The 24,787-nt window shown below is 48.3% G+C and overlaps 7 protein-coding genes across 7 annotated transcripts; all 7 read right to left on the reverse strand.

Moving 5' to 3' along the window:
- Positions 1-1,509: 1,509 nt before the first annotated feature.
- Positions 1,510-2,710, reverse strand: LOC129847682 (histone H3). Its single transcript, XM_055915430.1, has one exon. The coding sequence runs from the start codon at positions 2,625-2,627 to the stop codon at positions 2,067-2,069; it is 561 nt and encodes a 186-aa protein (XP_055771405.1). The 5' UTR covers positions 2,628-2,710; the 3' UTR covers positions 1,510-2,066.
- A 144-nt stretch (positions 2,711-2,854) lies between these two features.
- Positions 2,855-3,362, reverse strand: LOC129847683 (histone H2A). Its single transcript, XM_055915431.1, has one exon. It carries the CDS (start codon positions 3,318-3,320, stop codon positions 2,934-2,936), a length of 387 nt encoding a protein of 128 aa, XP_055771406.1. The 5' UTR covers positions 3,321-3,362; the 3' UTR covers positions 2,855-2,933.
- Positions 3,363-3,538: 176 nt separating this feature from the next.
- On the reverse strand, positions 3,539-4,984 carry LOC129847678 (histone H1-like). The gene has a single exon (XM_055915426.1). It carries the CDS (start codon positions 4,574-4,576, stop codon positions 3,953-3,955), a length of 624 nt encoding a protein of 207 aa, XP_055771401.1. The 5' UTR covers positions 4,577-4,984; the 3' UTR covers positions 3,539-3,952.
- A 921-nt stretch (positions 4,985-5,905) lies between these two features.
- Positions 5,906-6,312, reverse strand: LOC129847681 (histone H2B; the record flags this gene model as incomplete). Its single annotated transcript, XM_055915429.1, is given in 1 exon segment — positions 5,906-6,312. A coding segment is annotated over 1 exon segment (375 nt). The 5' UTR covers positions 6,283-6,312.
- Positions 6,313-13,136: 6,824 nt separating this feature from the next.
- Positions 13,137-13,835, reverse strand: LOC129847684 (histone H2A). Its single transcript, XM_055915432.1, has one exon. It carries the CDS (start codon positions 13,817-13,819, stop codon positions 13,433-13,435), a length of 387 nt encoding a protein of 128 aa, XP_055771407.1. The 5' UTR covers positions 13,820-13,835; the 3' UTR covers positions 13,137-13,432.
- A 190-nt stretch (positions 13,836-14,025) lies between these two features.
- On the reverse strand, positions 14,026-16,107 carry LOC129847679 (histone H1-like). Its single transcript, XM_055915427.1, has one exon. It carries the CDS (start codon positions 15,073-15,075, stop codon positions 14,452-14,454), a length of 624 nt encoding a protein of 207 aa, XP_055771402.1. The 5' UTR covers positions 15,076-16,107; the 3' UTR covers positions 14,026-14,451.
- A 75-nt stretch (positions 16,108-16,182) lies between these two features.
- On the reverse strand, positions 16,183-16,990 carry LOC129847680 (histone H2B-like). Its single transcript, XM_055915428.1, has one exon. The coding sequence runs from the start codon at positions 16,985-16,987 to the stop codon at positions 16,400-16,402; it is 588 nt and encodes a 195-aa protein (XP_055771403.1). The 5' UTR covers positions 16,988-16,990; the 3' UTR covers positions 16,183-16,399.
- Positions 16,991-24,787: the final 7,797 nt, after the last annotated feature.

A 24,787-nucleotide genomic window follows, 5' to 3' on the forward strand; every position in this document is an offset into this window, starting at 1 on the left:
GATGGGAAGAAATTAAATAGAACATGTTCTCCTAGGTCACGTGAGCATTGCATTGTGGAAAACAATGACTCTAGAAGAGCGTGTCTTGAAATGTGAAGCGTGTATTTGTAGATCAATCACAGAATAGGTTTGGTGAAAAAGTAACTGTACGTCACTAGGACTTCATTTGACTGCTCTTAAATCATATTCACTTGCACATGTTCTGCTGCTTCGTCTCCTGCAGATTTGGAACACAACGTCACGTGGATGTATGTTTCTCAACTGTCAAATGAGGGTAAGTTACATAGTAGCGCTTTTTTAAAAACGGATTGCTACTTTTCTCTCTAGCCTAGTGCACTCTTTATCTGTAAGCAGCTGCAAAAAAAGGTCCACGTGCCATTAGATCATATAGCCCATAGGACAACTTTTTTCTCCAGGACTACATCTTACACCAATGCACCCCGACAAAGGTTTTGTTGCAGTGACCAGGGAAAAAACGTGGCAGGAATCAACTGGATGATTCTGTGACCAATTACAGGAGGGGGTCTGTTGGATGAGGGGTGTACTGAACTGTGCCTATAGCATGTCACACATCCCTCCAACGGGAAATTGGTTTTGGCAAATGGCCAGAGGCGCTGTCCTTTCCAGCACCACGGAGCTCCGCTATTACCTGTGTCGTGAGTGAAGATGCAGCAGAGGCGCGCTGTCTGTCCATTCAAACGTGCTGAATACAGCAACGCGTGCGCAGAGATTTCCTGTCTGCTTCCTGATTTGGCCAAAGGTTTGCCTCCACTTTTAGCCTGTGCCATGCGTCTGGCTATAGTACATTATCCCTTTGCATTCAACGGGTTATGTCGTTTTCCCACCGCTTTTGACCTACGTTCTTTGTATTCGCCGGGTGCTTTATAGGCCCATCACTTTAGCTGTGTGATTTCTGCATTTAACTGGCAGCCTGTATTTAGGGCCTTTACTGGGTCTCATCATTTGGTGAAGCTGTCAAGGGGTTTCGATTCCTGAGCAAATCTTCTTTCGCCTAGGTGATTTAGTTACACTGTAAAAAAAAAAAAAAAAAAAGGATGTGGCAGCCTAGTAGATAGTGGCACGCCAACGAACAAGAAAACCAACTAACAAATACACTCATTCAAGTATGGTCTACATCGGTGCACTCAAAAGAACACACGAAGTCGACTTCTAGTCAATGCACATGATCATCCAATATTATGCACTTCTGAGGCATTTACTTCCTTATCAAGTCTATGCAGCAATGCAGCGCTGGTGATTGCAATTCTGTAATTGGTCAACTAATAATAGGACTAATCATTGCAGCTGCTTGTGTCCTGTTTCGTAACAGCTGTTTTGCAAGCCCTTGATGATTACATCTTTTCATTCCTGCTGTCCCGATAGCTTTTCTCTCAATTAAACAAAGGAGGAACAATGGGAATGTAATAGGATTAGTCAGAGATATCATTTTTGCCTCAATACCTTAGTCAGTCGCATGAGTTATGGAGTGCACATGTTTTTTATTTTGTTGAATGGGGATTTTCACTAAGTCATTGACACACTCTAGCATGTTACATTCCAACAGCTATTGGATTCGAAAAAGTACCACTTGGGGACCCGAGGACCGAGTTTGGGAAACGCCGGCCTGAAGATCAAATACCACTACGATGTGCTCACAAGTTGGCAGTAGCCGCGTTTAACCACTAGATGGCCTCCGTGCTCCACTGTAAAGTTTTCCCCTCTGCACGAGTCTCTCAGCAGCACTGCAATACGGGACTTTCATGTATGTTTTTCGTAGCTACGTAGTGACCAATTTTGCCACTCTTTGCCCTATGTCATTACTCCTCCTTTGCAAAACCTTTTGACTCTAGACATTACATCACTCTCTCTTTAGCAGATCATATCCCAGGAGCAATACGTCGCTTTTCTTTCGAACCAGCGCTTATTTGCAATCACGGCCGGTTGTGATACAGCCTGGAATCGAACCACATACATGGTGGGAAATGGAACAATTGTGCCTTTTTGACGGAAATATGGAGGTGGCTCTTAAAAGAGCCTTTGGGGGATTTTGGAGATCAGGTCATCGTTTAAGCGCGCTCTCCGCGAATACGACGGGCCAGCTGGATATCCTTGGGCATGATGGTCACCCTCTTGGCGTGGATGGCGCACAGGTTGGTGTCCTCGAACAGGCCGACCAGGTAAGCCTCGCTAGCCTCCTGTAGGGCCATCACGGCGGAACTCTGGAAGCGCAGGTCGGTCTTGAAGTCCTGGGCAATTTCTCTCACCAGGCGCTGGAAGGGCAGTTTGCGGATCAGCAGCTCAGTGGACTTCTGGTAACGACGGATCTCTCGCAGAGCCACGGTGCCGGGCCTGTAACGGTGAGGCTTCTTCACGCCGCCGGTGGCCGGGGCGCTCTTGCGCGCAGCCTTGGTGGCGAGCTGCTTCCTGGGTGCTTTACCACCGGTGGATTTACGAGCGGTTTGCTTGGTTCTGGCCATGGCGCTAGCTAGATTCCTTCTTTCACAGTCGGAGTATAGTCTCCAAATGCCTATGTGAAGTTTATAAAGCCGGCAGCGGCGTCTGCTGATTGGACACCATCTACGCACCACTCTGATTGGCCCGTTGCGGAGGCCTCCTCCGGCGCCCATTGGACGGGAGGCTGGGCCTCTCCCTGCCGCCCCAAAATGCAACCCCCACCCTCACGCGCTTGCCTCTTTTGTTAGGGCCGACACTTTACGCGCGTTAATATAATAGTCACCGGCCCAACTTCAGAGTGCAAACTTAGAGCCGCCTAGTAGGTGTTATTGTTCATTCAACGCCTCATGTGGGCACTTGATACGGCGCCGTGTATGTGGCATATAAAAGGACACTTTGCGCTTTTGCTGAGCTAGGTGGTTGGCTCTTAAAAGAGCCTTTGGGGGTTGAGTAGTCAAGTGGCAGCCGCAGTAGCGATGTTACTTGGCTTTGACGGCCTTCTCAGTCTTCTTGGGGAGCAGCACTGCCTGGATGTTGGGTAGCACACCACCCTGAGCGATGGTCACGCCGCCAAGCAGTTTGTTCAGCTCCTCGTCGTTACGGACGGCCAGCTGCAGGTGACGGGGGATGATACGGGTCTTCTTGTTGTCACGGGCAGCGTTGCCGGCCAACTCCAGGATCTCAGCAGTCAGGTACTCGAGCACTGCGGCCAGGTACACTGGTGCGCCAGCGCCCACACGCTCGGCGTAGTTGCCTTTGCGCAGCAGCCTGTGCACACGGCCCACGGGGAACTGGAGTCCGGCACGGGATGAACGTGTCTTTGCCTTCGCCCTGGCCTTGCCTCCGGTTTTGCCTCTTCCGCTCATATTGCTAGCTGTAGGATGTAACAGAAAGTATGAATGAGGCGCTGGCCACCTCGAGAGCCTTATTTATACCTCGCCACAAGAGGCACCGATTGGCCACCGGGCCGGTGTGGCCTTATCCAATTGGAGTGAGGGACAGACAGACAGTCAGTCAGCCCCAAGCCCGCCCTCACCCCCCCCCGCAGGCAGCTGAGTGAGAAGGGCTAGGCTACTCTGTTTCCCTCCGAATTTGTGACAAATCAAATCAGTCAAATCATCCAAATGGGAAACACTTACGCTATAGTATTAACATGGGTCGCATGACGATTAACACATCACAGCAGCCTGCCTCCTCTCCAATTGGAATTATTAATGGCAATTCTAAAACTTCACAACATTGGCTGGTGCTGCACTCTTGAGTGACAATTGTACGCCATTTTGCCACTCGGTTATTATTGTTATTATATGCCTCTCCCTATCTCTCTCTCCGGGCCGCACACACCCAGAGTGGGAAAATGTGGTGCGTTATTTCATTTATTTTGCACGACAGGTAGAACATGGAATGACATGCGCTTTTATGGAAAGAGGTGGGTGGCTCTTAAAAGAGCCTTTTGTGGTAACAACATGTGTCGAGTCGAACACCGTTTGGAATAGGTTTACTTCTTCTTGGGGGCTGCCTTCCTGCCCTTGGCTGCCTTGGGCTTGGCTGCTTTGGGCTTCGCTGCCTTGGTAGCCTTTTTGGGGCTCTTGGCCGCCTTCTTGGCCGCTGCGGCGGGCTTCTTCACTTTCTTTGGGCTCTTGGCGACCTTTTTGGGTGTAGCGGGCTTCTTGGCCTTCTTGGGGGACTTCTTTGCGGCGACGGCCTTCTTGGCTGCTACCTTCTTGGGCTTCTTCGCCGCGGCGGGCTTCTTGGCGGCCACCTTCTTTGCTTTGGGGGCTGCGGCTTTCTTGGCGGGCTTCTTTGCCTCGACGGCTTTCTTGTTTAGCTTGAAGGAGCCGGAGGCACCTGTGCCCTTGGTCTGGACCAGGGTGCCCTTGGTGACGAGGCTCTTGACGGCGATCTTGACGCGGGAGTTGTTCTTCTCCACGTCGTAGCCACCTGCAGCCAGACTCTTCTTGAGCGCGGCCAGGGACACGCCGCTCCTCTCCTTGGAGGCGGACACCGCCTTGACGATGAGCTCGCCTACGCTGGGTCCCGCTTTCTTGGCCTTGGCCGCTGCCTTCTTCTTGGGTGCCTTGGCCGGCGCGGCGGCGGCGGGTGCTGGTGCGACTTCTGCCATGGTCCGGTAAACACACACGCTTACTGAACACTACGGTAGTCTGTGAGGAGGAGTACTTTGCTGTAGACGCTGCTCTGCGCTATTGAAGCTCCACACCGTGCAGGGGGCTGGCCTTAAACGCGACATGAGAACCATGTAGACTCAAGCCACCCAGCTCGACTTCTCCCGGCTGGCCAAATGCTCTTTCACTTGTGTTTTCTGGTCGCCAATATCGGTCCAAAAGTCACCGACGGAGCCGTGTTTTTGGCCCAAAAGCGAACGGCCCAGCGAGCAGACTTGTCTCCGTTCAGAATAAAGTCATGTGGGCTGCAGAAGCCCCGTGCATTTTGTTGCGACTCGCTCAAAACCTCACCGTTCGACTGTCGGCTGGAGCTGCGCGCACTGCTTTTCCTGTGCTATTTGTCTCCTAAATGGCCTAAAAGTGCATCCGATTGCGAGCACCATTGATTGTGTAATGAGCCGAGATGTCTGGCAAGGGAATCAGATGGTTTGGCGTCCCCTGATGTGGTCCTTGGTGTTTTAAAGGAGAGCTCTTTTGGGCACCTTAAAACACATGCACTTGTGAGGCCTGGCCGAGACTAGTGTTGTACTCCAACTTTCAACTTGTATTCGTCATGTGTCCAGGACGCACACGATATACACTGCTTACTTGCCCTGTGTGTGTGTGATGTTGTATTAGTGCTTTTGTTGGATTTGGAGCCTCCTATTTGGACACAGTGTGTGTTTCCTGTGTCTTTTTTTTGCCGATAGGTAGGCAGATAGGTAGTCTCTCTCTCTCTCTCTCTCTGTCTGTCTACTAATCAATGTGTCGCTTGACTCCGCAGCGTGACTCGACTGGTGCCGGTCTTTGTGTCTGTGGGTCTTGGTGTCTGGCAGGCCGGCCGGCGCTATGGAGGCTGGCGCCCCATGTGGGCCTGATATAGGGCTAGAGAGTAGAGTGTGTGTGTGTCTCTCTCTCTCTCTCTCTCTCTCTCTGTAGCTAGTGCATACATGCACGTGAGTGAGTGGAACAAGGGCTGTATAGATCAATATTTTGTAGAGTGTCCCCACCCCACTCTAGTCCTTGGAGCACTAGTGGAACCCCCCCCCCCTGTGTTCTACTGGCATGTGCACAATCATCTTTTCATTCTAGTTGCATTTCTAAAAAATATTTTCTGGCATAGACTTATTCCACAATACCTACTTTCCCCTACCCTGTTAGGCATGTTCTCCAGACACACATCACACAGCCTAGCTCCACATTCATTAGTGATGGATTTGCCTTTTTCACTGACGGGGTGGGTGGCTCTTAAAAGAGCCTTTGGGTTAGTACAGCACTCCAAATGGGCTGTTTACTTGGAGCTGGTGTATTTGGTCACGGCCTTGGTGCCCTCGGACACAGCGTGCTTGGCCAGCTCTCCGGGGAGCAGCAGGCGCACCGCGGTCTGGATCTCCCTGGAGGTGATGGTGGAACGCTTGTTGTAGTGGGCCAGGCGAGAGGACTCTCCGGCGATACGCTCGAAGATGTCGTTCACGAACGAGTTCATGATTCCCATGGCCTTGGAGGAGATGCCGGTGTCGGGGTGGACCTGCTTCAGCACTTTGTACACGTAGATTGCGTAGCTCTCCTTCCTCGACTTTCGGCGCTTCTTGCCGCCTTTCCCTGCGGTCTTGGTGACGGCTTTCTTGGAGCCCTTCTTGGGCGCGGACTTTGCTGGCTCTGGCATGATGCTGATGCTTCGAATGAGGGGCTGGACCGCGCTTTCCCCTCTTATGAAGAGGAAGCTAAGCAAATTCGGCGGCCGTGGACACACCCCTGCTTTCTCATAGGCGCCCCTGCTTTCATTTGCCCAGTGGAGCCGAGCGCGCATAATAGCCTTCCACTCAGAGGCGGCCTCGCCTAAACAAAGACCTGTGCGCCCTACCTCCCCCAATTCCATAGCCTATGCTTTTTTTGACTGGTGGGGAAAATGTGTGTTTCAAAAGGGGGGGTAAATGCATATCCTACAACCTTTGCACCGCCTTTTTGGACTTAGTAGGGCTTTCGCAGCCACTGTCGCATTTAGCTTCTGAATCTGTCCTTCTGCTCCTGAACAGGGAGTTAACCCACTGTTCCTATGCCGTCATTGAAAATAAGTTTAGGTTCTTAACTGACTTGCCTAGTTAAATAAAGGTCAAATAAATACATCAATAAAAGGTTGGGTGCCGTCGAAATACGACTGTTTCTACACTGTCGCAATTGCGCCAGGCCTGCACTAAACATAAGAGTGCTGTCATCTACACTCCCTGTCCACTCAAGAGCGGCTCATGCTTTCCTAGAACTATGGAATTGGGCCTTTTGAAGCGGATGTGGGTGGCTCTTAAAAGAGCCTTTTGGGTTCAAGTCGGGATGTAGACGTTCAGAAAAGAGTGCGTTTAACCGCCGAAACCGTACAGGGTGCGTCCCTGGCGTTTCAGAGCGTAGACCACGTCCATGGCGGTTACGGTCTTCCTCTTGGCGTGCTCGGTGTAGGTGACGGCGTCACGGATCACGTTCTCCAGGAACACCTTCAGGACACCGCGGGTCTCCTCGTAGATCAGGCCGGAGATACGCTTCACGCCGCCACGGCGAGCCAGACGGCGGATAGCGGGCTTGGTGATTCCCTGGATGTTATCGCGGAGAACCTTGCGATGACGCTTTGCGCCTCCCTTTCCGAGTCCCTTGCCGCCTTTGCCTCTTCCAGACATGATGTGTTCGCTAGTGGAGTTCAAGTGAATAAGTGACGTCCGCGCTGCGTGGTGTGCTCTTATTATCTGCAGTTGGTGGACCTGATTGAAGCCAGTGGCACAGAAAGCGCGCGCTTTTGCCTGGCCTCTGTTGCAAAGGGAACGGCGCTCGTTCTAGGGAACGAGGGAGGAGCGATAGGGGTTCTGCCGAGAAGAAATGAAAGCAAGTCAAATATGTTGAACGAGAGGCCAAACAGTGACAACTGGGTAATCGACTAGTACTCTATGTTCCACAGTAGTTAAATCAGCTGTGCCTCTCCAGGGCTACAACAAAAATGCCTACTGGTAGGCTACTCTACCCCTGGAGTTGGAAAACACTGATTTAGTAGGATTCAACCCACTGCAGTCCCCCCCCCCCCAATAGAGACAGGCCTAAAGAAGTCAAATAGAGGTCCCAGTTAGAAAGGACAAACGAAGGTGACTCCTCCACACACGTAATAACAAGTACTAACACACCAAACCTTCATGCCATAATTGAGACACCGTCAAATCCATGCGGGGAACGTATAGACCACGGGGAAACAAATACACATGAAATGCCATAAAGCCAAAGGGGCTCATAGTGTCACCTCATCAGTCATTTAGCTATTGAAGGCCATGTAATATAACATCAATCTTCTTTTTTCTTCCCTACGCAGGATCCGGCCTGAGGGTCAGGGAGCCAAGAGGAGCCGAGGTGCCGATGGGAAGGGTGGTGATACCTCTGTAAGGTGAAACGGCAGTAAAACATTCCTCAGACACCCACCCAAAACACACACACACACACACACACACAATGAAGGGATAGTTTTCCTATTCATACAGAGGTGTGCAAATATTGTATTGTACTTGTGTTCACAAACCAATAACAAAGCGTCTTATTATGGAATGAGTGGATCATTTATAGGCCAGATAGCACTATGGCCGTCAGATGGGCTCAGATGTAGCGTCAAATGAACGCCGCAGGAGGGCCCGTCTCAACAGGTCATTTCAAAAGGACACATACTGGCAATTGATCAATCGGTGACAAATATTCACATCTCAAATGTGAATAGCTTTCATCTTACTACTTATTGTTGCCACAATTGTCTCTTACTTGTACTTACTGGCTGCCAGGGCCTCGGTTTAGTACATCAAGGAACAGAGGTTGCCTTTTAGAAGAAGGACTGACAAGCTTTCAAATAGGTGGGATACAGCTAGTGTCACAAAGTCACTTTGTCATAGCAGGTTAGGAGAACCAGGGTCAGTAATTATTTTAAAGCTTTATTTAACCAGGAAGGCCTCGTAGATATTAAAATCTCTTTTTCAAGAGCGTCCTGGCCAAGTTAGGCAGCACCGAGTCATTACAAAAATTACAGACAGACACCATGAAAAACTACAAGTCATCTAGTAAGAACCATTGAATTCACAAGAGTATGACAAAATCAAATACAGCAGGTCAGGGAATCAGCCTCAAAATCCTTCATCGGTGATTGATAAACAGCAATCGGGACAAGTTCTTCCAGTTGAAAATGATTTTGTAAGCTGTTCCAAGACGATGGCGCAGAGTACATAAAAGACCTTATACCAAATTCGGTACCCACCACATTTCTGAACAATAAAAATGGCCAAATAAAAAGGTAGTAAAGCCTAAATGGCTTTGTCGATAAAAGTATACCAGAAGGCCAGCCAACCCTGGTATACAAAGTGCAGTGGGGCGTTTTTTGCAGTTTAAAATACATCTCAAAGTGCCATGGTAAAGAGTGTCAATTGATCTCAAACACTGAGCGGAAGCATTCGTATGTCAAATATCCCCATAGTCTAGTAAAGGCATAAATGTAGCTTAGAAGAAGGGTTAGGCTTACCCTAAATGTCACTTCCCGTCGTACTTGTACTCCGTGTACGCACGACCGACTTACAAGTCATCGCACAGAGAGCACACACACTGTCTGGAAGACAGCACCGGACTGAATTGGAATCCCTCAAACGGCACACTAACTGCATTCCGCTTTATGATGTCACAGTCAGGCCCTCGGAACACTGGTCCTCAACATTCTCAAACACCTTGGATACCGAAGCCAAACATTCTTCCTTCACTCACATTCACAATTCAACCAAGGAGAAGGCTGCCAGGAATTGGATGCTGAAAAGCTCACTTACAGAGCAACATCATAGGACTGGGAGTGAACCGTACTCTGTCCGCGGACATGCTCGGGGCCTTGTGTTCAACAGCAGGTTAGACTCTGTTCCCTGTTCCCTTCAACTGCTTGCATTTCCCTATTATCAACAGTGCAGATACTTCACATGTAGAGTACAACTACAAATAACACAGGGCCTGTTACCACACCCTATAGGCTAGGAGTTTCACTTGGACCACAGTGACATCGGTAGTAAGTCGCTTGCAGCGTAACTGACGGGGACATCAAGGGGAAATGGAAGGGACACACACACACACACACACACACCGAGGAAAAGTCCTACCGACATACAATCTATTGTAATCACCCATTCAATCCAAATCTATTTGCCACATACACATGTTTAGCTCTTGTTATTGCGGGTGTAGGGAAATGCTTGTGTTAGTAGCTCCAACAGCCCAGTCATGTCTAACAAGTAAGATCTAACCATGTCTCAGGATCCCACACAATACACCCAAATCGAACAAAAGGGATGGAATGACAATACATCAATATCTGAACGAGCAATGTCACACCGGCATAGACTAACATACCTAACGATAGAATACTGTATATCAGTATGACGCGAGCTCCGCATGATGAAAGTGACTGGTGTTCCATTAATCAAGTGCCCAGTGAATTCTAACACAAACACACACCTCACCACGTTGCAAGACAGGAGGTGAGGACATGATTCAGGCGAGATGCAATGTTGACACCCTATGCTTCATTTAGGAGCTCAAAGGAATAGGTCAACACGTATAGATAGGGAGGCATTGACCAGAAGTCATGTTGCCAACACTGCCTTTCAATTCATTCAGTCTGCTCATCATTCAAGCCACATAGACAGGGATCTTTGCACCACCTGCTGGATCAGAAGTGCTACTGACAATGGCACACAGAGAGAGCATTTATCCCTCAACCTGATGCAATTTGCACAAGTATGTGGTCCAAAAAAAACACTAACTACATCAGATCATCAAATAGGCAGAGGTTCCAAAAGTTTCAAACACATGTTCATGTAGAGTACCTCCAAATATATAGATGGGAAGAAATTAAATAGAACATGTTCTCCTAGGTCACGTGAGCATTGCATTGTGGAAAACAATGACTCTAGAAGAGCGTGTCTTGAAATGTGAAGCGTGTATTTGTAGATCAATCACAGAATAGGTTTGGTGAAAAAGTAACTGTACGTCACTAGGACTTCATTTGACTGCTCTTAAATCATATTCACTTGCACATGTTCTGCTGCTTCGTCTCCTGCAGATTTGGAACACAACGTCACGTGGATGTATGTTTCTCAACTGTCAAATGAGGGTAAGTTACATAGTAGCGCTTTATTAAAAACGGATTGCTACTTTTCTCTCTAGCCTAGTGCACTCTTTATCTGTAAGCAGCTGCAAAAAAAGGTCCACGTGCCATTAGATCATATAGCCCATAGGACAACTTTTTTCTCCAGGACTACATCTTACACCAATGCACCCCGACAAAGGTTTTGTTGCAGTGACCAGGGAAAAAACGTGGCAGGAATCAACTGGATGATTCTGTGACCAATTACAGGAGGGGGTCTGTTGGATGAGGGGTGTACTGAACTGTGCCTATAGCATGTCACACATCCCTCCAACGGGAAATTGGTTTTGGCAAATGGCCAGAGGCGCTGTCCTTTCCAGCACCACGGAGCTCCGCTATTACCTGTGTCGTGAGTGAAGATGCAGCAGAGGCGCGCTGTCTGTCCATTCAAACGTGCTGAATACAGCAACGCATGCGCAGAGATTTCCTGTCTGCTTCCTGATTTGGCCAAAGGTTTGCCTCCACTTTTAGCCTGTGCCATGCGTCTGGCTATAGTACATTATCCCTTTGCATTCAACGGGTTATGTCGTTTTCCCACCGCTTTTGACCTACGTTCTTTGTATTCGCCGGGTGCTTTATAGGCCCATCACTTTAGCTGTGTGATTTCTGCATTTAACTGGCAGCCTGTATTTAGGGCCTTTACTGGGTCTCATCATTTGGTGAAGCTGTCAAGGGGTTTCGATTCCTGAGCAAATCTTCTTTCGCCTAGGTGATTTAGTTACACTGTAAAAAAAAAAAAAAAAAAAGGATGTGGCAGCCTAGTAGATAGTGGCACGCCAACGAACAAGAAAACCAACTAACAAATACACTCATTCAAGTATGGTCTACATCGGTGCACTCAAAAGAACACACGAAGTCGACTTCTAGTCAATGCACATGATCATCCAATATTATGCACTTCTGAGGCATTTACTTCCTTATCAAGTCTATGCAGCAATGCAGCGCTGGTGATTGCAATTCTGTAATTGGTCAACTAATAATAGGACTAATCATTGCAGCTGCTTGTGTCCTGTTTCGTAACAGCTGTTTTGCAAGCCCTTGATGATTACATCTTTTCATTCCTGCTGTCCCGATAGCTTTTCTCTCAATTAAACAAAGGAGGAACAATGGGAATGTAATAGGATTAGTCAGAGATATCATTTTTGCCTCAATACCTTAGTCAGTCGCATGAGTTATGGAGTGCACATGTTTTTTATTTTTTTGAATGGGGATTTTCACTAAGTCATTGACACACTCTAGCATGTTACATTCCAACAGCTATTGGATTCGAAAAAGTACCACTTGGGGACCCGAGGACCGAGTTTGGGAAACGCCGGCCTGAAGATCAAATACCACTACGATGTGCTCACAAGTTGGCAGTAGCCGCGTTTAACCACTAGATGGCCTCCGTGCTCCACTGTAAAGTTTTCCCCTCTGCACGAGTCTCTCAGCAGCACTGCAATACGGGACTTTCATGTATGTTTTTCGTAGCTACGTAGTGACCAATTTTGCCACTCTTTGCCCTATGTCATTACTCCTCCTTTGCAAAACCTTTTGACTCTAGACATTACATCACTCTCTCTTTAGCAGATCATATCCCAGGAGCAATACGTCGCTTTTCTTTCGAACCAGCGCTTATTTGCAATCACGGCCGGTTGTGATACAGCCTGGAATCGAACCACATACATGGTGGGAAATGGAACAATTGTGCCTTTTTGACGGAAATATGGAGGTGGCTCTTAAAAGAGCCTTTGGGGGATTTTGGAGATCAGGTCATCGTTTAAGCGCGCTCTCCGCGAATACGACGGGCCAGCTGGATATCCTTGGGCATGATGGTCACCCTCTTGGCGTGGATGGCGCACAGGTTGGTGTCCTCGAACAGGCCGACCAGGTAAGCCTCGCTAGCCTCCTGTAGGGCCATCACGGCGGAACTCTGGAAGCGCAGGTCGGTCTTGAAGTCCTGGGCAATTTCTCTCACCAGGCGCTGGAAGGGCAGTTTGCGGATCAGCAGCTCAGTGGACTTCTGGTAACGACGGATCTCTCGCAGAGCCACGGTGCCGGGCCTGTAACGGTGAGGCTTCTTCACGCCGCCGGTGGCCGGGGCGCTCTTGCGCGCAGCCTTGGTGGCGAGCTGCTTCCTGGGTGCTTTACCACCGGTGGATTTACGAGCGGTTTGCTTGGTTCTGGCCATGGCGCTAGCTAGATTCCTTCTTTCACAGTCGGAGTATAGTCTCCAAATGCCTATGTGAAGTTTATAAAGCCGGCAGCGGCGTCTGCTGATTGGACACCATCTACGCACCACTCTGATTGGCCCGTTGCGGAGGCCTCCTCCGGCGCCCATTGGACGGGAGGCTGGGCCTCTCCCTGCCGCCCCAAAATGCAACCCCCACCCTCACGCGCTTGCCTCTTTTGTTAGGGCCGACACTTTACGCGCGTTAATATAATAGTCACCGGCCCAACTTCAGAGTGCAAACTTAGAGCCGCCTAGTAGGTGTTATTGTTCATTCAACGCCTCATGTGGGCACTTGATACGGCGCCGTGTATGTGGCATATAAAAGGACACTTTGCGCTTTTGCTGAGCTAGGTGGTTGGCTCTTAAAAGAGCCTTTGGGGGTTGAGTAGTCAAGTGGCAGCCGCAGTAGCGATGTTACTTGGCTTTGACGGCCTTCTCAGTCTTCTTGGGGAGCAGCACTGCCTGGATGTTGGGTAGCACACCACCCTGAGCGATGGTCACGCCGCCAAGCAGTTTGTTCAGCTCCTCGTCGTTACGGACGGCCAGCTGCAGGTGACGGGGGATGATACGGGTCTTCTTGTTGTCACGGGCAGCGTTGCCGGCCAACTCCAGGATCTCAGCAGTCAGGTACTCGAGCACTGCGGCCAGGTACACTGGTGCGCCAGCGCCCACACGCTCGGCGTAGTTGCCTTTGCGCAGCAGCCTGTGCACACGGCCCACGGGGAACTGGAGTCCGGCACGGGATGAACGTGTCTTTGCCTTCGCCCTGGCCTTGCCTCCGGTTTTGCCTCTTCCGCTCATATTGCTAGCTGTAGGATGTCACAGAAAGTATGAATGAGGCGCTGGCCACCTCGAGAGCCTCATTTATACCTCGCCACAAGAGGCACCGATTGGCCACCGGGCCGGTGTGGCCTTATCCAATTGGAGTGAGGGACAGACAGACAGTCAGTCAGCCCTAAGCCCGCCCTCACCCCCCCCCGCAGGCAGCTGAGTGAGAAGGGCTAGGCTACTCTGTTTCCCTCCGAATTTGTGACAAATCAAATCAGTCAAATCATCCAAATGGGAAACACTTACGCTATAGTATTAACATGGGTCGCATGACGATTAACACATCACAGCAGCCTGCCTCCTCTCCAATTGGAATTATTAATGGCAATTCTAAAACTTCACAACATTGGCTGGTGCTGCACTCTTGAGTGACAATTGTACGCCATTTTGCCACTCGGTTATTATTGTTATTATATGCCTCTCCCTATCTCTCTCTCCGGGCCGCACACACCCAGAGTGGGAAAATGTGGTGCGTTATTTCATTTATTTTGCACGACAGGTAGAACATGGAATGACATGCGCTTTTATGGAAAGAGGTGGGTGGCTCTTAAAAGAGCCTTTTGTGGTAACAACATGTGTCGAGTCGAACACCGTTTGGAATAGGTTTACTTCTTCTTGGGGGCTGCCTTCCTGCCCTTGGCTGCCTTGGGCTTGGCGGCTTTGGGCTTCGCTGCCTTGGTAGCCTTTTTGGGGCTCTTGGCCGCCTTCTTGGCCGCCGCGGCGGGCTTCTTCACTTTCTTTGGGCTCTTGGCGACCTTTTTGGGTGTAGCGGGCTTCTTGGCCTTCTTGGGGGACTTCTTTGCGGCGACGGCCTTCTTGGCTGCTACCTTCTTGGGCTTCTTCGCCGCGGCGGGCTTCTTGGCGGCCACCTTCTTTGCTTTGGGGGCTGCGGCTTTCTTGGCGGGCTTCTTTGCCTCCACGGCTTTCTTGTTGAGCTTGAAGGAGCCGGAGGCACCTGTGCCCTTGGTCTGGACCAGGGTGCCCTTGGTGACGAGGCTCTTGACGGCGATCTTGACGCGGGAGTTGTTCTTCTCCACGTCGTAGCCACCTGCAGCCAGACTCTTCTTGAGCGCGGCCAGGGACACGCCGCTCCTCTCCTTGGAGGCGGACACCGCCTTGACGATGAGCTCGCCTACGCTGGGTCCCGCTTTCTTGGCCTTGGCCGCTGCCTTCTTCTTGGGTGCCTTGGCCGGCGCGGCGGCGGCGGGTGCTGGTGCGACTTCTGCCATGGTCCGGTAAACACACACGCTTACTGAACACTACGGTAGTCTGTGAGGAGGAGTACTTTGCTGTAGACGCTGCTCTGCGCTATTGAAGCTCCACACCGTGCAGGGGGCTGGCCTTAAACGCGACATGAGAACCATGTAGACTCAAGCCACCCAGCTCGACTTCTCCCGGCTGGCCAAATGCTCTTTCACTTGTGTTTTCTGGTCGCCAATATCGGTCCAAAAGTCACCGACGGAGCCGTGTTTTTGGCCCAAAAGCGAACGGCCCAGCGAGCAGACTTGTCTCCGTTCAGAATAAAGTCATGTGGGCTGCAGAAGCCCCGTGCATTTTGTTGCGACTCGCTCAAAACCTCACCGTTCGACTGTCGGCTGGAGCTGCGCGCACTGCTTTTCCTGTGCTATTTGTCTCCTAAATGGCCTAAAAGTGCATCCGATTGCGAGCACCATTGATTGTGTAATGAGCCGAGATGTCTGGCAAGGGAATCAGATGGTTTGGCGTCCCCTGATGTGGTCCTTGGTGTTTTAAAGGAGAGCTCTTTTGGGCACCTTAAAACACATGCACTTGTGAGGCCTGGCCGAGACTAGTGTTGTACTCCAACTTTCAACTTGTATTCGTCATGTGTCCAGGACGCACACGATATACACTGCTTACTTGCCCTGTGTGTGTGTGATGTTGTATTAGTGCTTTTGTTGGATTTGGAGCCTCCTATTTGGACACAGTGTGTGTTTCCTGTGTCTTTTTTTTGCCGATAGGTAGACAGATAGGTAGTCTCTCTCTCTCTCTCTCTCTCTGTCTACTAATCAATGTGTCGCTTGACTCCGCAGCGTGACTCGACTGGTGCCGGTCTTTGTGTCTGTGGGTCTTGGTGTCTGGCAGGCCGGCCGGCGCTATGGAGGCTGGCGCCCCATGTGGGCCTGATATAGGGCTAGAGAGTAGAGTGTGTGTGTGTCTCTCTCTCTCTCTCTCTGTAGCTAGTGCATACATGCACGTGAGTGAGTGGAACAAGGGCTGTATAGATCAATATTTTGTAGAGTGTCCCCACCCCACTCTAGTCCTTGGAGCACTAGTGGAATCCCCCCCCCCCCCTGTGTTCTACTGGCATGTGCACAATCATCTTTTCATTCTAGTTGCATTTCTAAAAAATATTTTCTGGCATAGACTTATTCCACAATACCTACTTTCCCCTACCCTGTTAGGCATGTTCTCCAGACACACATCACACAGCCTAGCTCCACATTCATTAGTGATGGATTTGCCTTTTTCACTGACGGGGTGGGTGGCTCTTAAAAGAGCCTTTGGGTTAGTACAGCACTCCAAATGGGCTGTTTACTTGGAGCTGGTGTATTTGGTCACGGCCTTGGTGCCCTCGGACACAGCGTGCTTGGCCAGCTCTCCGGGGAGCAGCAGGCGCACCGCGGTCTGGATCTCCCTGGAGGTGATGGTGGAACGCTTGTTGTAGTGGGCCAGGCGAGAGGACTCTCCGGCGATACGCTCGAAGATGTCGTTCACGAACGAGTTCATGATTCCCATGGCCTTGGAGGAGATGCCGGTGTCGGGGTGGACCTGCTTCAGCACTTTGTACACGTAGATTGCGTAGCTCTCCTTCCTCGACTTTCGGCGCTTCTTGCCGCCTTTCCCTGCGGTCTTGGTGACGGCTTTCTTGGAGCCCTTCTTGGGCGCGGACTTTGCTGGCTCTGGCATGATGCTGATGCTTCGAATGAGGGGCTGGACCGCGCTTTCCCCTCTTATGAAGAGGAAGCTAAGCAAATTCGGCGGCCGTGGACACACCCCTGCTTTCTCATAGGCGCCCCTGCTTTCATTTGCCCAGTGGAGCCGAGCGCGCATAATAGCCTTCCACTCAGAGGCGGCCTCGCCTAAACAAAGACCTGTGCGCCCTACCTCCCCCAATTCCATAGCCTATGCTTTTTTTGACTGGTGGGGAAAATGTGTGTTTCAAAAGGGGGGGTAAATGCATATCCTACAACCTTTGCACCGCCTTTTTGGACTTAGTAGGGCTTTCGCAGCCACTGTCGCATTTAGCTTCTGAATCTGTCCTTCTGCTCCTGAACAGGGAGTTAACCCACTGTTCCTATGCCGTCATTGAAAATAAGTTTAGGTTCTTAACTGACTTGCCTAGTTAAATAAAGGTCAAATAAATACATCAATAAAAGGTTGGGTGCCGTCGAAATACGACTGTTTCTACACTGTCGCAATTGCGCCAGGCCTGCACTAAACATAAGAGTGCTGTCATCTACACTCCCTGTCCACTCAAGAGCGGCTCATGCTTTCCTAGAACTATGGAATTGGGCCTTTTGAAGCGGATGTGGGTGGCTCTTAAAAGAGCCTTTTGGGTTCAAGTCGGGATGTAGACGTTCAGAAAAGAGTGCGTTTAACCGCCGAAACCGTACAGGGTGCGTCCCTGGCGTTTCAGAGCGTAGACCACGTCCATGGCGGTTACGGTCTTCCTCTTGGCGTGCTCGGTGTAGGTGACGGCGTCACGGATCACGTTCTCCAGGAACACCTTCAGGACACCGCGGGTCTCCTCGTAGATCAGGCCGGAGATACGCTTCACGCCGCCACGGCGAGCCAGACGGCGGATAGCGGGCTTGGTGATTCCCTGGATGTTATCGCGGAGAACCTTGCGATGACGCTTTGCGCCTCCCTTTCCGAGTCCCTTGCCGCCTTTGCCTCTTCCAGACATGATGTGTTCGCTAGTGGAGTTCAAGTGAATAAGTGACGTCCGCGCTGCGTGGTGTGCTCTTATTATCTGCAGTTGGTGGACCTGATTGAAGCCAGTGGCACAGAAAGCGCGCGCTTTTGCCTGGCCTCTGTTGCAAAGGGAACGGCGCTCGTTCTAGGGAACGAGGGAGGAGCGATAGGGGTTCTGCCGAGAAGAAATGAAAGCAAGTCAAATATGTTGAACGAGAGGCCAAACAGTGACAACTGGGTAATCGACTAGTACTCTATGTTCCACAGTAGTTAAATCAGCTGTGCCTCTCCAGGGCTACAACAAAAATGCCTACTGGTAGGCTACTCTACCCCTGGAGTTGGAAAACACTGATTTAGTAGGATTCAACCCACTGCAGTCCCCCCCCCCCCAATAGAGACAGGCCTAAAGAAGTCAAATAGAGGTCCCAGTTAGAAAGGACAAACGAAGGTGACTCCTCCACACACGTAATAACAAGTACTAACACACCAAACCTTCATGCCATAATTGAGACACCGTCAAATCCATACGGGGAACGTATAGACCACGGGGAAACAAATACACATGAAATGCCATAAAGCCAAAGGGGCTCATAGTGTCACCTCATCAGTCATTTAGCTATTGAAGGCCATGTAATATAACATCAATCTTCTTTTTTCTTCCCTACGCAGGATCCGGCCTGACGGTCAGGGAGCCAAGAGGACCCGAGGTGCCGATGGGAAGGGTGGTGATACCTCTGTAAGGTGAAACGGCAGTAAAACATTCCTCAGACACCCACCCAAAACACACACACACACACACACACACACACACACAATGAAGGGATAGTTTTCCTATTCATACAGAGGTGTGCAAATATTGTATTGTACTTGTGTTCACAAACCAATAACAAAGCGTCTTATTATGGAATGAGTGGATCATTTATAGGCCAGATAGCACTATGGCCGTCAGATGGGCTCAGATGTAGCGTCAAATGAACGCCGCAGGAGGGCCCGTCTCAACAGGTCATTTCAAAAGGACACATACTGGCAATTGATCAATCGGTGACAAATATTCACATCTCAAATGTGAATAGCTTTCATCTTACTACTTATTGTTGCCACAATTGTCTCTTACTTGTACTTACTGGCTGCCAGGGCCTCGGTTTAGTACATCAAGGAACAGAGGTTGCCTTTTAGAAGAAGGACTGACAAGCTTTCAAATAGGTGGGATACAGCTAGTGTCACAAAGTCACTTTGTCATAGCAGGTTAGGAGAACCAGGGTCAGTAATTATTTTAAAGCTTTATTTAACCAGGAAGGCCTCGTAGATATTAAAATCTCTTTTTCAAGAGCGTCCTGGCCAAGTTAGGCAGCACCGAGTCATTACAAAAATTACAGACAGACACCATGAAAAACTACAAGTCATCTAGTAAGAACCATTGAATTCACAAGAGTATGACAAAATCAAATACAGCAGGTCAGGGAATCAGCCTCAAAATCCTTCATCGGTGATTGATAAACAGCAATCGGGACAAGTTCTTCCAGTTGAAAATGATTTTGTAAGCTGTTCCAAGACGATGGCGCAGAGTACATAAAAGACCTTATACCAAATTCGGTACCCACCACATTTCTGAACAATAAAAATGGCCAAATAAAAAGGTAGTAAAGCCTAAATGGCTTTGTCGATAAAAGTATACCAGAAGGCCAGCCAACCCTGGTATACAAAGTGCAGTGGGGCGTTTTTTGCAGTTTAAAATACATCTCAAAGTGCCATGGTAAAGAGTGTCAATTGATCTCAAACACTGAGCGGAAGCATTCGTATGTCAAATATCCCCATAGTCTAGTAAAGGCATAAATGTAGCTTAGAAGAAGGGTTAGGCTTACCCTAAATGTCACTTCCCGTCGTACTTGTACTCCGTGTACGCACGACCGACTTACAAGTCATCGCACAGAGAGCACACACACTGTCTGGAAGACAGCACCGGACTGAATTGGAATCCCTCAAACGGCACACTAACTGCATTCCGCTTTATGATGTCACAGTCAGGCCCTCGGAACACTGGTCCTCAACATTCTCAAACACCTTGGATACCGAAGCCAAACATTCTTCCTTCACTCACATTCACAATTCAACCAAGGAGAAGGCTGCCAGGAATTGGATGCTGAAAAGCTCACTTACAGAGCAACATCATAGGACTGGGAGTGAACCGTACTCTGTCCGCGGACATGCTCGGGGCCTTGTGTTCAACAGCAGGTTAGACTCTGTTCCCTGTTCCCTTCAACTGCTTGCATTTCCCTATTATCAACAGTGCAGATACTTCACATGTAGAGTACAACTACAAATAACACAGGGCCTGTTACCACACCCTATAGGCTAGGAGTTTCACTTGGACCACAGTGACATCGGTAGTAAGTCGCTTGCAGCGTAACTGACGGGGACATCAAGGGGAAATGGAAGGGACACACACACACACACACACACACCGAGGAAAAGTCCTACCGACATACAATCTATTGTAATCACCCATTCAATCCAAATCTATTTGCCACATACACATGTTTAGCTCTTGTTATTGCACTTTTAGCCTGTGCCATGCGTCTGGCTATAGTACATTATCCCTTTGCATTCAACGGGTTATGTCGTTTTCCCACCGCTTTTGACCTACGTTCTTTGTATTCGCCGGGTGCTTTATAGGCCCATCACTTTAGCTGTGTGATTTCTGCATTTAACTGGCAGACTGGAAGATCTGGGCAGTAACTTAGGCAGATGTTAACGCACACACACTCATGAAATATATCATTACATTTCCTCCCAAATGAGCGGCGTTGTGGCACTAACTGATGGTTGTATGGGGAAGTTGTTTATGGCTCTATCACTTTCTACGTGCCGAAGAAAATGAAACAAAATGAAATTAAAGCATAAACAAAACAAAATATAGTTATGCCACCTTAATCATCTAATTGGACTGTATTCTATCTACGTCCATGGTCTTGGCAAAATGACCCTATCATGGCATTGTCTGTCATATCTAGGGCTTTCCTAATTAGTTTTTTTGCGGGGTGTTGCTTAGGGTACTATCCTAAGTTGATAACTACATGATAAGTCTACAGCTGTAAGGCACTAGCTTTGGACAGTCTACAGGGATGACCTATGGACTTCTGGGAAGAAAACTGGCGAGTACTGTAGCTGTAGAGTCAAAGGCCTCAAAATAAATGTGACATTTTACTAAGGCTGGTATTTTGCTTGGACCCTTAAGTGATCCTAGCATAAATCCTAACTGGATGTTCTGTTGTGCATGTGCGTTTATGCTTACACAAGCGCACATGTCAAGGGAAGAAAAGCAAGTATCCTGGCAGATTACCACTTGTTCAGAATGAGTCTGACGTAGTCAGGTAGTCTTCAGGTCAATGCCTGGAGGTCAGTCAGAATTGGTGTCGAGGGAGTGTGTAGTGGTTTTACTACAAGTCACTGTGTCTTCCACTATTGTAGTGGTGATTGGTATGAAGTCTATTGCATAGCTATGTTATCCATGGAGGAGCTAACCTCACGATAGAAGTACTCTCTAAGCACGGAACCAGTCGTCGTGGTGTGATCATGGTTCATGACTTCTAATAACTTTTTTCCTGAACCGAGGGTTCTATTTATTAGTGGCGTGTGTTAACCATTGGAAGAGTGCAATGGAGATTCCCTTCCCCGTGTTGCACTCTGAGTGACTCCTATGTTGCTATTATCAATAACAATTGAACTTGTGAGGCTACTAATCCTCTTACTGAGTGTTGCTGGACTGACTGTGGTATTGGTACTGGTACTCAAGGGGTCCAGTCGTCCTACCGATTTATTCTGAAATGTTATCCTACAGGAATACATGATTAGAGCATTTTACTAGTTGTCTTGTAGTGGCTACTACACATGGCAAGGAATGATTATTGTTGCCATTTGTTTTGGAGGTGGACAAGTCCACTGGACTTTACGACCAGTGGCTGCTGCCATACACGTAAAAAAAATGCATCACTAGCCACTTTAAACAATGCCACTTAATATAATGTTTACATACCCTACATTACGCGTCTCATATGTATGTACTGTACTCGATACCATCTACTGCATCTTGCCTATGCCGTTCCGTACCATCACTCATTCATATATCTTTATGTACATATTCTTCATCCCTTTACACTTGTGTGTATAAGGTAGCTGTTGTGAAATTGTTAGGTTAGATTACTCGTTGGTTATTACTGCATTGTCGGAACTGGAAGCACAAGCATTTCGCTACACTCGCATTAACATCTGCTAACCATGTGTATGTGACAAATAACATTTGATTTCTGACCAGTGTAGTACACCTCAGTACTAACTACACGTTAGTTCTCCTAACCTGCCATATTAATTATCCTAACCTACTAAGTTAATTCTCCTATCCTGCCGCGTTAATTCTCCTAACCTGCCATATTAATTATCCTATCCTGCTACGTTAATTCTCCTAACCTGCCATATTAATTCTCCTAACCTGCCATATTAATTCTCCTAACCTGCCATATTAATTCTCCTGACCTGCCATATTAATTCTCCTAACCTGCCATATTAATTCTCCTAACCTGCCATATTAATTCTCCTAACCTGCCATATTAATTCTCCTAACCTGCCATATTAATTCTCCTGACCTGCCATATTAATTCTCCTAACCTGCCATGTTAATTCTCCTGACCTGCCATATTAATTCTCCTGACCTGCCATGTTAATTCTCCTGACCTGCCATATTAATTCTCCTGACCTGCCATGTTAATTCTCCTAACCTGCCATATTAATTCTCCTAACCTGCCATATTAATTCTCCTAACCTGCCATATTAATTCTCCTAACCTGCCATATTAATTCTCCTGACCTGCCATATTAATTCTCCTAACCTGCCATGTTAATTCTCCTGACCTGCCATATTAATTCTCCTGACCTGCCATATTAATTCTCCTGACCTGCCATGTTAATTCTCCTATCCTGCCATATTAATTCTCCTGACCTGCCATATTAATTCTCCTGACCTGCCATGTTAATTCTCCTGACCTGCCATGTTAATTCTCCTATCCTGCCATATTAATTCTCCTGACCTGCCATGTTAATTCTCCTGACCTGCCATGTTAATTCTCCTAACCTGCCATATTAATTCTCCTGACCTGCCATATTAATTCTCCTGACCTGCCATATTAATTCTCCTGACCTGCCATGTTAATTCTCCTAACCTGCCATATTAATTCTCCTGACCTGCCATATTAATTCTCCTAACCTGCCATGTTAATTCTCCTGACCTGCCATATTAATTCTCCTGACCTGCCATGTTAATTCTCCTAACCTGCCATGTTAATTCTCCTGACCTGCCATATTAATTCTCCTAACCTGCCATGTTATAGATAAAAGGATAAAAAGTGTATTGTTTTTAAACATGTGCATGTTTTTTCTCCTCTGACAAAACAAAAGCTGATTCAAACTGGGTTTGGCAGGTTTCAAAGGACTTCTGCAGTAGGAAACACATGACTTATCCTCAGTGAAAGGTGGCTATCGAGGAGGCGAGGACACTCTTCCGTTTGCCAACTAAAGAACTGACACACTGGTGGACCACTCGACCACTTATCGGTTTCTGGGTCACGGAGCAGAGAGGACGGAGGGACGGTCTTTTGCTCAAGCAAGAATCTCCCCAAGTATGCAGTTACCCATACTTGTCTCAATGGCCAATACATATGCCTGGTTCATAAACCAATGGGAGGTGGGAATTTACCAGTTGTGAAGTCGTAAATACCAGTTGGATGCATTAACGTGCTTTGAACTCGTTGAGAAAAACACTGATTGGCTAATGGCCAACAAGCTGTGCAAACCATAAACTAAAAGTAAAGCCATCATGCATGTAAACCAATTATAGTGTTCAAAAACCATATTAATACACTGAACAAAAATATAAACGCAACAAGTAAAGTGCTGAGGAGTATTTCTGTCTGTAATAAAGCTCTATTGTGGGGAAAAACTCATTCTGATTGGCAGGGCCTGGCTCCCAAGCGGGTGGGCCTATGCCCTCTCAGGCCCACCCCCTGCCCAGTTATGTGAAATCCATAGATTAGGGACTAATGAATTTATTTCAGATGGCGGATTTCCTTATATGATCTGTTACTCTGCATAATCTTTGAAATTGTTACATGTTGTGTTTATATTTTTGTTTAGTATAGATAGCTTTTTATAAACAATGTTTAGTTGTTGCATTTAACTCCTGAAAGTTCTCGAGGTAATTTCAGTAGTAGGTGACATCAGAGGTCAGCGTGTGGAGAAGTGGGAGCTCGGGATGATAGAGGAGTTTCCCACTAGTAATTACCAGTTGGAGGAGGGCCGTTCAAGTGGATTTTACCCAGTCCTATGTGGTAATTTCCCACTTCCCACTTGGATACGAACGCATCAATAGTGTAAGCGAATCAGGGTTTATATCGGCCTACAATGATCTGCCCCGGGAGGAGTTTGCACATGGTGATACGGGATTGCATTCGTTTTGTAACTGGGCTGCCTTCCGGCATGAGCCAGGTGCCGCTAAAAAGGCGATGTCGGTTCAAAACAAGGAGTAATGATTTAGGATAGTTTCATATGCGTGTCATAGGCCCAAGTGTTCGGTCTTCATACAATCCCCATGATGTGCTTTAGCTGCCTTGCCAATATTGGAAAACATTTGATCGAAAAGACATGTATGATCCTGAACGATAAAGACATGTATGATCCTGAACGATAAAGACATGTATGATCCTGAACGATAAAGACATGTATGATCCTGAACGATAAAGACATGTATGATCCTGAACGATAAAGACATGTATGATCCTGAACGATAAAGACATGTATGATCCTGAACGATGCACCATGCCGCCTTGTTGACTATTATGACCGGGCAGCGCAGATTACTGTTCCATTTGAGAAGGCGCTCCTCCCTACCGGTTTTGCCCGTTCACGTGCACCCCGGTTCAGCCTAATCGAACGCCTTCAATATCCAGCAGGTGTGCGC

Source organism: Salvelinus fontinalis, unplaced genomic scaffold (assembly GCF_029448725.1).
Source record: "Salvelinus fontinalis isolate EN_2023a unplaced genomic scaffold, ASM2944872v1 scaffold_0926, whole genome shotgun sequence".
Taxonomy (NCBI): domain Eukaryota; kingdom Metazoa; phylum Chordata; class Actinopteri; order Salmoniformes; family Salmonidae; genus Salvelinus; species Salvelinus fontinalis.

Excerpts from the sequence above, each read along its gene's own strand:
- LOC129847683 (XM_055915431.1), bottom strand. The coding sequence starts at position 3,320 with ATGAGCGGAAGAGGCAAAACCGGAGGCAAGGCCAGGGCGAAGGCAAAG.
- LOC129847679 (XM_055915427.1), bottom strand. The coding sequence starts at position 15,075 with ATGGCAGAAGTCGCACCAGCACCCGCCGCCGCCGCGCCGGCCAAGGCA.
- LOC129847684 (XM_055915432.1), bottom strand. The coding sequence starts at position 13,819 with ATGAGCGGAAGAGGCAAAACCGGAGGCAAGGCCAGGGCGAAGGCAAAG.
- LOC129847680 (XM_055915428.1), bottom strand. The coding sequence starts at position 16,987 with ATGGAATTGGGGGAGGTAGGGCGCACAGGTCTTTGTTTAGGCGAGGCC.
- LOC129847678 (XM_055915426.1), bottom strand. The coding sequence starts at position 4,576 with ATGGCAGAAGTCGCACCAGCACCCGCCGCCGCCGCGCCGGCCAAGGCA.
- LOC129847682 (XM_055915430.1), bottom strand. The coding sequence starts at position 2,627 with ATGGGCGCCGGAGGAGGCCTCCGCAACGGGCCAATCAGAGTGGTGCGT.